The 12,198-nt window shown below is 38.1% G+C and overlaps 1 protein-coding gene across 1 annotated transcript in view; it reads left to right on the top strand.

The window, feature by feature from the left end:
* LOC121524352 (SPHK1 interactor, AKAP domain containing) overlaps positions 1–12,198 on the top strand; it is an 84,997-nt gene that overhangs the window by 43,294 nt on the left and 29,505 nt on the right. The window contains exon 4 of the mRNA XM_041809702.1: positions 10,146–10,205. Coding sequence (XP_041665636.1) covers positions 10,146–10,205 — 60 coding nt within the window. The remainder of the gene's footprint in view (positions 1–10,145; positions 10,206–12,198) is intronic.

Here is a 12,198-nt window from a genome sequence, read left to right as displayed (position 1 = left end):
ACCACTTACACAAAGAAAAATAAGAGACCATCTTTGTGCAGTCGGTTCTAGGGTCTAATCATGTGTCTGTAAGAACAGGGTAATAATTACTCAGGTTTACTGTTGGCTTGGTTTCTACTGTCTCGGTTTTGGGTCAGGTCTGGAAATAAAAATGTGTCCTTGCTCCCGTTTAGCACAGACTTGTATGTATTGATGTATCACAGAATATCAGATTTATGCGTTTTGCTGCTGTTAATGCAGCAAAACAATGTTAAAGCAAATGTCTGGTAGTTGTTTAAATGGCCAGAATTCTTGAGGACTGCTGGTCATTTCGACCGAGGACAAAATAGTCAAGCAGAAATGCTGACCAGCATCCAATACTGACCTTCAGCCTTGTCCCTTGCTCACAGAGATTTCTCCAGATTCTCTTAATCTTTTGATGATATTATTGACTGTATTGATATTTTACGCAGTGTCCTAACTTTTTCAGACTGGGTTGTATTTTGTTTCATGCAGAAGTGTAGTGGTTAAAGTACAAAAGAACTCTTTAAAACCAAAGTATGTGTGTTGTTAATTCATGTTGACCCATAGTCCAGAGATGTATTTAAGTAAAAGAGAAAAAAAAATTTTTTAGAACAAACTGTTCTTTTTTTATGTTAATACCAGTGATGTCCTTAAGAATTGGATATTGATATCTACTCTCTACATCAGTTCATATTAACCCCTCTATCACCAGAGGTGCATAAATAAATAAAACTAAAACTTCTTTTAAAAATCAACATTAACAAGAATTAGAAGTTATCTTATCGGTAGTGGCCATCTGGAGTAGGAATTATCGGTTAGCTGTTTCAATTTAAAAAGAAAGTGCATCCCTATTTCACAGATGGCGCATGCAGTCATGGCGTAGCAAGCTTAGCTGTTTATGCTAACTGCTGTTAGCCTGGTGTCTTGTGAAGTGTACATGGAGGTTGACCTTGTAGTTTTACCACCGCTTACATAGTGCTTGACTCACATTGAACTCATAACTTTTGTATCTGAAGAATCAGAAAATGTTTTGTATCTTTGCCTTCGGTCTCACTGACAGTTTCTCATCCATGTTACTGGTGGTTTGTTTTGATATGAAGCGTGCGCTGCATCATGCAGTTTAGTGCCTGCTTTAGTGTTTTTTTTTGTTAACTGCACCTACAGTATAGGACATAAACATCTCTACTGTTGCTTTTATTGGTAACGAGAAGAGAGGATAGGGTTATGGTCATATCAGTATTGGGGCAGAAGCCTGTAGTGCCAAGGAGTAAACGGAGACAGAATTCATCTTTTCATCTCAGTCTTTCTTGTTTTATGGGGCTGTGAGATCAGGTGCTGTACCTAATCTCTGATTTTTCATGGTTAAAATCCACAGAATTGGCAAAACACAATGTTTAACCCTTGGAACAATGAGCCAGTATTTTCTTTTTTTCATCTACCTTTATTTTTAATTCATTTTATTTTTTATTTTTATTATTTTATTGGCCAACAGGCTAACAGGAAGTTGTTGTCCTTTATTTCAGAGCTGCGTCTCACATCTACTTTTACATGGCTTGGGTCTCTGGCTCTGGGTCTCTTAAGTCTTTTCCTTGAGTCTTAGTCCGCCCCACCACAGACTCATTGAGAGACTGGAGGAGTTGAAGCGGAGGACTTAAGCCAAAAGACCGATGATTAACAGCCCATGAGACAACCTTCCCTCTGCAGCTTCTCGTACAGCGATGTCAGTTTTTGATGACGGTGTGGGCTGAGCATCAGTCAGCTGTCAGGAGGCATAAACAGCTGGTTGTGTCTGAATACATTTGTGCTGTTTTTATTCTAATCAAATATCCACATTTACCGTGTTTACTCTCAGTGTGGGATCACAAACACCTGAACATGGAGAGAAACCTGCAATATATAAAAAACATGCAGACTCTTTCTAACAGGAAATGCTTTACCATTTTTTTTATCATCCTAATTATTCAATGTGAAGTCTAATGATCAAACCTGACACTCACTAACGATCAGACTTTGAAACTTTATTGACCCTGCTATGATTTAAAACGTGTTTCTTCCTGAAAGACAGACTGCTGATCGTCTGACTTTAATTCTCTTCATAAACTAACAGACAGAAATAACTGACGACTAACCCACCCAGCAAAAATTTGTTGAAAAGATGTTAAAAAACATCTCCACTATGTCTAAACAACATCTAGATTAAATTGAAAAGTGACAGATGAAAAGCTGTAATTTTCAGGTTGTTGAAAAGACTTCTCCATAAAGACTTAGCTGTAATATGGTCATATTTAAAATGACTATTTTTGGGCTGAATTTGGACCAAATCAGACGGACAAAACAGCCCAATTTCCTACGACTATCTTTTGACTAAATTAAGGCTATAACAGACCAAATTTAGCCTGGAAAAAAATGACTAAATGATGTGGGTGTTTTGTGGGAAAGGGAAGATTTATATCTGAATCTTTTGATTTTATGAGCTTTTAACATGTTTGATGTTTGAAGGTGAATCAGAAAACAAATCAAATATTTAACTCCATAGTATTCATGCTTTAATATTGATTTTATTGAATTTATTCTCTGTACTTCACTATTAAAACTTTTTTCAAACACTTTTTAAACCCCAGCCCATCGGCTATTGAGTCTTGAAACACTGCTGGTGTTTCTGTTCTGTTTAACATCTGTTATAAACTCCGTTTCTCCTCCATTATTTATCTCTGCTGGTGCTGTGAAATTTCACTGACATCCACTGTAGCAGCGTCCAATCAGAGAGTGATATCTAATAAAGGGCGTGTCTTTGAGTAAAAAGAGGGAAGTCTGCTCTCATGTGTCTCTGCTCATCGGTCTTCAAATCTTGGTCGTTGGTCTTCAGACCAATTAGGGGTCTTTGGGACAGTCCTTAAGAAGATCAGAAACTACTTCCGGTTCAAGCGAAGACTGAGGATCGAGGACTGATAAACAAGCGACATGAGATCCACCTCAGGTGTCAAAATGGCTATGCTTTGCATTGCAAAACTTGCTATAAATAGTCATATTGTCATGGATTTAGCAATGTGGATTTGTAGTATCAAAGCTCTGAATAAACTGCACTTTGAGCCTGGATTAAAAATGTTCTGATGGGGATATAAACACCAAGAGCCATCTGTAGATCGGCAAAAAGGTGAGCTTTAGATCAAAATTCACTGTATAGAGATCCGTCTGATGGTTCCTGAGATACAACAATGAATGTGCCACCACTTGGGATTGTCAGAAATCCAGTGAAGTTAGGAGTTAAGCGTAAGCAAGTAAGAGAGAGAGGAAGGGAGCTGCAGCCGCTGCGACTCAGATTCAAAAACACTTGAAACCAGCAGGATTGATGAGTAAAAATGCAGAAAATACAACCTCTATAAAAACATAGTGACATAGCAGTTACTGAGATAGCATGCAACCATGACTGACATATGAGACTGTAATTCTCTAGGAACGTGAAAATTTATAACAGAAAACTTAAAAAAGTTTGTCTAATGTGCCTTTCGTTGGATAAGTAAATGTTGTTGCTGCTGTTTGCTGTGGTGGTCTGTATTTTAGACTGGCATTCTGTCAGCAAAAGAAACAAAACTATTTTCCCCAAAACCTCTTAAAACCAGATATTTAAGTCTGTATTTTTGTCCTTTTTTCAAACACGGGTCATGGAGTTCCTAAATACGTTGGGATAATCACAGCTCTCACAGTGACATTTAATGGTTTATTTTGACAAACGTCCTCATCATTCTCACTTCACTAAAGTGAACAACAGACAGGCAAACAATAAAACATCCCTGTGAGAATAATGGCTGTTATTTAGAGGGAAAAGGAAACAGAAACAGCTGTTTGTTATTTAGATAAATGCTGCAGGTTACACAGCAATCCAAGAATAGGGTAGAGGAACACTAACAGAGGGTTTCATCAGGATGGAAAACCTTTTAACTCAGAACAGAATCCAGTGTCACACAATGTCACATGGCAGTTTTCACCACAGCAGACATAATAGTAAAAATCATGGCTGACTGGTAGAAGAACAGGTTCAAGGTGACGGGAGATCAGCCTGATCTCAGTGTGCAGTATTACATTATCAACTGAAGGAGGTTTAAACTCACTGATTCAACACAGAGGAAGACGCTCAAAGAAGATGAGCCATCAGGATTAAAGAGTAACTAAGAGTTCTAGCTGAAGTTCATCTACCCTGGAATAAAAAAAATGTCTTTATGACATCACATTTCTACTGACCTCCTTTCTACTGCCGCTTATCAGGCACATCATTAAGGCCTAGTGTACACATAGGCAGGTATTATATAGTGGAGTTTTTCTTTCAACTGTATTGAAAAATAATCCAGTCTACACAGCATTTTTAAAGCATCTTCATCCACATTAGGACAGAATAACACAGTGCTGTGAAGAGGGCGAAGCAGCTCACTCACATGGTCACACACACACCTGCTCATTGGCACACCTTTGGAGTGTTTAATAAAGCAGTAGTTGGCTCTTTTGTCCATTCAGTCTTAACAACATAGTGAAAGAACTTATACAGTATTATATTACTAAGAGATAACTTTATGACATCACATGCTTTTAATGAGAGAAAATTTGAGAGGGAGGGGGTTTAAGACACACCCACTCCCTCCTTTCTACTGTCCCTTATCAGCCACATCATTCACTCTGTGCTGCTTTAAGATCTGATAGTAAGCGATAATGTCAGAACCATTCAAGGTGGACCAGGAGCTACCTGAGTAAGAAACCATGAGAACTCACTATTTCTCATGGAATAGAGTGGTGCAGTCGTGGCGTATTTTCATAGGCAAACCTGGATGTTGGCGTCGCATGGGTTCCCTACGGGATTTTTCAGTGGGTTAGCTGAAAATAAGATCTGTGTCCAATAAAAGTTGATGAAACTTAAACATTTTGTTCATAAAGATAATCTTCACAAATCGATAATATAAGCATCACATCTGGTTTGTCAATCTCACCGACCAAAGTAAAAAGCTAACATCATGCTATCACGCACAACATCACAGTCAACTGAATTTAACGTCATCACCCATGGATACAAGTGAACGGCCGGCTCAGTAGCTTTGGATGATGAAGTAGTCTTCCCGACAAACGCTGCTGTCTTTTAGCAACCGCCTTTATAAAGACGTGAAAAGATACACAATTCAAAGGTGGGGCATGTTTCAGATGTACAGTGCTTAACAAATGTATTAGACCACCACCCAAAGTGAGGTTTATGCCACAGCTGCCCCACATGAACAGCATTGGTAATTACCAAAATATTTTTTATGTTTCTGCAATGGTTAATACACCAATATGTAGGAGCTCTTTAACCCAAATGATATTTTTGATGCTTTTAATTATTATTGTTATCCATGAATTTTCAAATGTACTGATTTACAAAAAAACTGAAAAAAATAGTAAAGCACATTAATATTTCTTGATTAATATGTCAAATTATAGTTACTTACTTTCATTCCTGAACAGAAAAATGAGTTTTAGTGGTTGAATGTTATGCTTGATTCATTTCTGACTTCTCAGAGAAGCCCAGTGAGCCGGCTCAGATTTGGGTGAATTCAGTTTGAAATTCCTCATTCCTGTTCAAAATGGTAAAACGTGGCAAGCTCAGTGAAAATGAAAGAGTCCGCATTAAAGCACTTCATGATGCTGGATGGTCTCTGAGACAAATATGACAGGTGGTCTAATAGATTTTGTTAAGCACTGTATTTTATGTTGTAGGATAAAACATTAGACTCTCTTGAGCTTGTGTTCACCACAGACCTTATTTCAGGCATTTAACCGAAAACTCATTCAAAAGTCCCATAGACTTTCAGACGAGGGAACCGGAAGTGCTAAAATGCTAACTCACTTCTGCGTTTTAGGACTCATTCTTGCACCACTCTATTGGATACATGACCAACAATCCTAGAGTGTCACAGCAGTGTCTCTGATTGGCTGATCTTTCCTTTATGTGCAAAACTTCTACATTCTAAACAGTAAGGCTGTTAGAAGTGATTGTAACTGTTGTTTTCAACAGGACAGTTTAATTGAAGCCACTTTTAACTGCTTTTCTCCATCATTATGTAAAATTCATCCATGCAATCAAAACGTCAGTTTGCTGTTTAGTAGGGCTGTCAGCATTAATGCATTAATTACGATTAATTTAGGGCCAAAAATAGTGCATTCATTTGTCAAAATCCTGATTAATCTCACATTTTATTGTCCTTTTCTTTGGTCAACATGTCAGCAACTCTATGTAGGCACAGTGATGTAGAATAAATCCACCACTGCTCCGTAATGTCTCATTTCACTGTGAAAGACTCAACCATGGACAAGTCAGAAGTCATCAGACTTTTACCTTTTTACTTTTACCTTTTAAGATCCGTACATTTTCAGTGGTTAATTTCGTGTAATAATGCCTGATCTGTCTGTAAAAGGAGGTCTATATCTAAACAGTAAGACAGCTAGCCTCAGTAAAGGACAGTAAAAAAAATCCCAAATGACAGGGGTTTCAGGTGGACCTCTTTGTTTGGAGGGTTATGTAGCCCTAGCTTTTCCCTCTTGGGATTAAGGGGCGTTGGGATGTAGCCTTACAGTACGTATAACACTGAAATCCGACCACACTTCTTGTTGCTAATGAAGTGTTGTTGTTCTGTGCGTCACTAAAACTGTCTCCATGTTTCCTAATCAAAGCTCACTCAGGTGGGATCCTGCTGGCTCCTCTTTATCTCCGCCCTGCCTTCTGCTCGCTCCCCCTCCTCTCTCCTTTCTACACCTGCCAAATAAACATTTCATCTGGAACATTCACATTTTCACACAAAGCTGTGTTTGAATTCATCCTGACGGCCCCACCTGTGAATCATCGGCATCGTGGCTGCTCAGGAAGTATGCAAATGTCAAACACGGTTTGAAATTCATGACAGTCTAATATAATTTCAAGTTGTCTCAATTAATTATGGTCCTGTTGATTTCAAACAAGCATTAAAAAAAAAATCCAAGTCATCCTGTAAACAGACTGAGATTGTTTTCCTTTTTAAATGTGCAGCAGTTTTAAATGAAAACATTGGCTGGTGTGCAAATGCCTTAATGTGGCAGCTTGGATTTGAGGCAGTAGATGTGCTGACTGTCCCAGACTCCCAGCGCTGACATGCAGGCTCCATCACAGTCCATTAGAGCCACAGCTGGAGGCGAAGGTGGGTGAGATGTGGGGAAAAGACGAGGCAGGGAGTGTGACAGAGGAGAGGAGACAGAGAAGAAGAAAAGGAGTGACAGGGATGGAGATATTTCCACCTGAAACCCTGAGAGGGAAGGAGGTGTTTTACCACAGAGGTTACTCAGACAGCCGCTGTAGTCTGATATGGCGAGTCACTAGGAGGGCAGCGATACGCACGTCTGTTTGCAGGAAAGAAATGTCATAGTGGAAGGTGATATGGCACCGACAGCAACCTCGTAACTGGGACACCTTTGCAAACGTTTATTTTAAGAGCTCTATGAGGTGTTTCCTGAAGTAAAAATCCTGTTCTGTTTCTCAATAGTATATTTAATTACTCGCTGTGATGTCACAAACAGCCAAGTTAGACTTACCATAACCTAACTGAGTAAGAAACAATGGTATACTCCTGTAGAAGACAAATGTTTTTATGATATTAACTTTGTTTAAAAAAAAAAAAACATGGTGCATTCACAGTTTCAGGAAAAAAAAAAGAATAATTATAATTATAATTATAAATATAAGTAAGCACACTTACCAGTCAAGATAATAAATAACAGGGCACTACCCTGAAAATCAGTTAAAATCTAAATAATCATACTTTTAATGATGAATAAATATTGGAATTTAAATAAAATGAAGGTGCAAAATTGTACATGACCCTCTCAACCAGCAGAGACATCTTTTTTTTATAAATATAATTTTTTAACTAATTATGAATATTAACTAAGCAGCATTAATCAGAATCAATGACACTTTATTTGACTGATAACGATCATAAAACCAAACTACAACCAATAAATTATATACAGAGAAAAGTGAGAGAATGAAAGACAGTGACAGAACAAAGTGGCCGTTGGTCTCAAAATGACTGAAGCACCTGTCACTTAAAAGACGGTGGACTTATAACAAAGAAAGCTTCCCATTGTGGCTGAGAAGTCTACAAATTCAGTTTGTTGATTTCACCACAAAGAACCCCAGCTCCTGCAGCTACGCTGCACCACTTTCCAAATTATTATGCAAATGTTATTTTTCTCAGATTTTTCTAAAAAACCAGTCAGATGGGATGACAATCAGTATGATTTTCAAGTCATCAATGGTTTGAGCATAATTCAGATTTTATTGACCAACCTCCCAATGACAACTTTTTTTCAACAATTAAAAAAAAAAAAAATCGTAAAATGCACTGTTCCACATTATTATGTACAACAGAGGTCCAAAACATTTTATACACTGAGAAGCACTGAAAATGGTCATTTGTTGAATTTGCAGCATTAGGAGGTCTTATTTACTGAGATCAAAGTTATTTCAATCAAAACATCTAAACAAGCCGAGTTACATGTTAACATCTTTGATATCACCTTCACTATTCTTGCATCATTGAACTTGTGAGGTTTTGGAGAGTTTCTGCTCGAATTTCTTTGCAGGATGTCAGACTAGCCTCCCAGAGCTGCTGTTTTGATGTGAACTGCCTCCCACCCTCATAGATCTTTAGCTTGAGGATGCTCCAAAGGTTCTCAGTAGGGTTGAGGTCAGGGGAGGATGGGGGCCACACCATGAGTTTCTCTCCTTTTATGCAGCCAATGACACAGAGGTATTCTTTGCAGCATGAAATGGTGCATTGTCATGCATGAAGATAGTCATTCTACAGACAGCACTGTTCTTCTTTTTGTACCACTAAAGAAAGTGGTCAGTCAGAAACTCTATATTCTTTGCTGAGGTCATTTTCACACCTTCAGGGACCCTAAAGGGGCCTACTAGCTCTCTCCCTATGATTCAAAACGTGACTCCTCCCCCCTCCTTGCTGACGTTGCAGCCTTGTTGGGACATGGTGGCCATCCACCAACCATCCACTACTCCTCCATCTGGACCATCCAGGGTTGCGAGGCACTCATCAGTCAACAAGACTGTTTGAAAATGAGTCTTCATGTCATTCTGGGCCCACTTCAACTGTTTCTGCTTGTGAGCATTGGTTAGGGGCGGCTAAATAGTAGGTTTGTACATGACTGCAAGCCTCTGGAGGATCCTACACCTTGAGGTTGGTGGGACTCCAGAGGCACCAGCAGCTTCAAATACCTGTTTGCTGCTTTGTTATGGCATTTTAGCAGCTGCTCTCTTAATCTGATGAATTTGTCTGTCAGAAACCTTCCTCATTATACCTTTATCCACACGACCCCTTCTGTGCTCTGAATCAGCCACAAATATCTTCACAGTATGATGATCATGCTTAAGTTTAACTGAAATATATAATGTTTTCATTCCTTGTCTAAGGCATTCACTATTTTAGGATTTTCAGCAGCAGAGATCCTTTTTCTTTCCCATATTGCTGAAACCTGTGGCCTGCTTAATAATGTGGAACGTCCTTCTTAAGTAGTTTTCCTTTAATTGGGCTCACCTGGCAAACTAATGATCACAGGTGTCTGAGATTGATTTCAGTGATCCAGAGAGGCCTGGGCCACAATACCATCCATGAGTTTCATTAAAAAAACAATAAATTGAATGTTTATGACACTAAAATCCAATTTGCATTTGGTGTAGTGTTTGTCTTTATGTTAGTAAAGGCACTGTACTGGATATAAATGGATACAGCAAAGTAAATCAGCAACACATAAGGAGAAACAATAAGACAACAAATGCAGCTTTTAGCAAAGGTACATGAAACATGTCCTACAGCATATTTCCTCTTTACCGGCCGACGGTGACGTCAGTAAGCTTACTTGCCACATCTACACCTTACCTCAGCCTCGATGTTTTTGCCCAAACATGTCTTAAAGTTCTGCACAGCACTGTATCTTTACAGATTCTCTGAAGAACAGCTGTGTAAATATACATCTGAATGCAGATCATCCCTGATAGTGGGTGGTCATTGTTGGGCTCCATTTGGAAATAATCCTCTAATAAACATATTCTTTATTTTTCACTTTGTCTTTTTCAGATCTGTTTCGTGAACCTGGACCCAAAGAAAACAGACTATCATGATGAAAAAAGCATCAAGGTGAGCAGGATCCTCCTCCATACTGAGGTAGCGGTGCTCCATAAGTGCCTCCAGTTTGACCAGCTTTAACTCCGTTCAACTTGACTCAACTCAGCTCAACTTGGCTCATCTTCACTCGACTTTGCATGACTTAGCTTGGATCTACTCAGTTCAACTTAAGTGAAATCTACTCGACTATGCTTATCTACTACCAATTAGGCTAGGCCCTGCTGGACTTAGTTGACTCTGCTCAGATCTGCTTGACTCAGCTTGGAGTTAATTGACTCTCTACTCAGCTCGACTTGGCTTTACTTGGCTCGCTCTACTGTTGACTGTACTTGGCATGGCTTGACTCCTTGACTTGGCTCAACTTCCTTTACTTGACTACTTACAGCTACACTTGATAGGTATGCAGGATATTGGATTTTTGAGAATATCTGACATCTTCTAACTTTAAAGTTTAAGAAATGCAAAGGAACAAAAGAAGGGCTCTTTGCTGTTTGTTGGTCCTGCCTTAAACACGAATGTGAATGGAAATATGGCTGATATTTTGGTTATAAATGATATATACATCCTATATTGGCCAAAAATTAAAGGCTGACATTTAAAGTGGATAAAAATCATATTTGCCTCCAATTTGTAGCTGATAACAGCCTTTATGTACAACTGATAGGCCAATATTAACATCTGATACAATACTTACAATACTTACAGTGGCTATAGGATTATATTCACAGCCCATTAAGGCCAATATTTATTACTGAAAAAGGCTAATATGTATGGCTAATAGAGGCATTTATTCACCACCAATATAAGCTGATATTTACAGCTGATATAGGCTAATATTTACAGCTGATAAAAGCTGATATTTACAGATGATATAGACTGATATTTACAGCTGATATAGACTGATATTTACAGCTGATATAGACTGATATTTACAGCTGATATAGGCTAATATTTACAGCTGATAAAAGCTGATATTTACAGATGATATAGACTGATATTTACAGCTGATATAGGCTGATACTTACAGCTGATATAAACTGATATTCACAGCTGATATAAGCTGATATTTACAGCTGATGTAAGCTTATATTCACAGCTGATATAGGCTGATATTTACAGCTGATATAGGCTGATATTAACAGCTGATATAGACTGATATTTACAGCTGATATAGGCTGATGTTTACAACTGATATAGGCTGATATTTACAGCTGATATAGGCTGATATTTACAGCTGATATAGGCTGATATTTACAGCTGATATAGACTGATATTTACAGCTGATATAGGCTGATGTTTACAACTGATATAGGCTGATATTTACAGCTGATATAGGCTGATGTTTACAACTGATATAGGCTGATATTTACAGCTGATATAGGCTGATGTTTACAACTGATATAGACTGATATTTACAGCTGATATAGGCTGATGTTTACAACTGATATAGGCTGATATTTACAGCTGATATAGGCTGATATTTACTGCTCATGTAAGCTTATATTTACAGCTGATATAGGCTGATATTTACAGCTGATAGAGACTGATATGTACAGCTGATATAGACTGATATTTACAGCTGATATAGGCTGATGTTTACAACTGATATAGGCTGATATTTACAGCTGATATAGGCTGATATTTACAGCTGATATAGGCTGATATTTACTGCTGATGTAAGCTTATATTTACAGCTGATATAGACTGATATTTACAACTGATATAAGCTGATATTTACAGCTGATATAAGCTGATATTTACAGCTGATATAGGGTGATATTTACAGCTGATATAGACTGATATTTACAGCTGATATAGGCTGATATTTAAAGCTGATATAGACTGATATTTACAGCTGATATAGGCTGATATTTACAGCTGATGTAAGCTTATATTTACAGCTGATATAGGCTGATATTCACAGCTGATATAGGCTGATATTTACAACTGATATAAGCTTATATTTACAGCTGATATAAGCTGATATTTACAACTGATATAGGCT

This window comes from Cheilinus undulatus, linkage group 2, assembly GCF_018320785.1.
Source record: "Cheilinus undulatus linkage group 2, ASM1832078v1, whole genome shotgun sequence".
Classification (NCBI taxonomy): Eukaryota; Metazoa; Chordata; class Actinopteri; order Labriformes; family Labridae; genus Cheilinus; species Cheilinus undulatus.
Note: the sequence above shows the minus strand (reverse complement) of the source record. Positions and strands in the feature narration are given on the sequence as shown.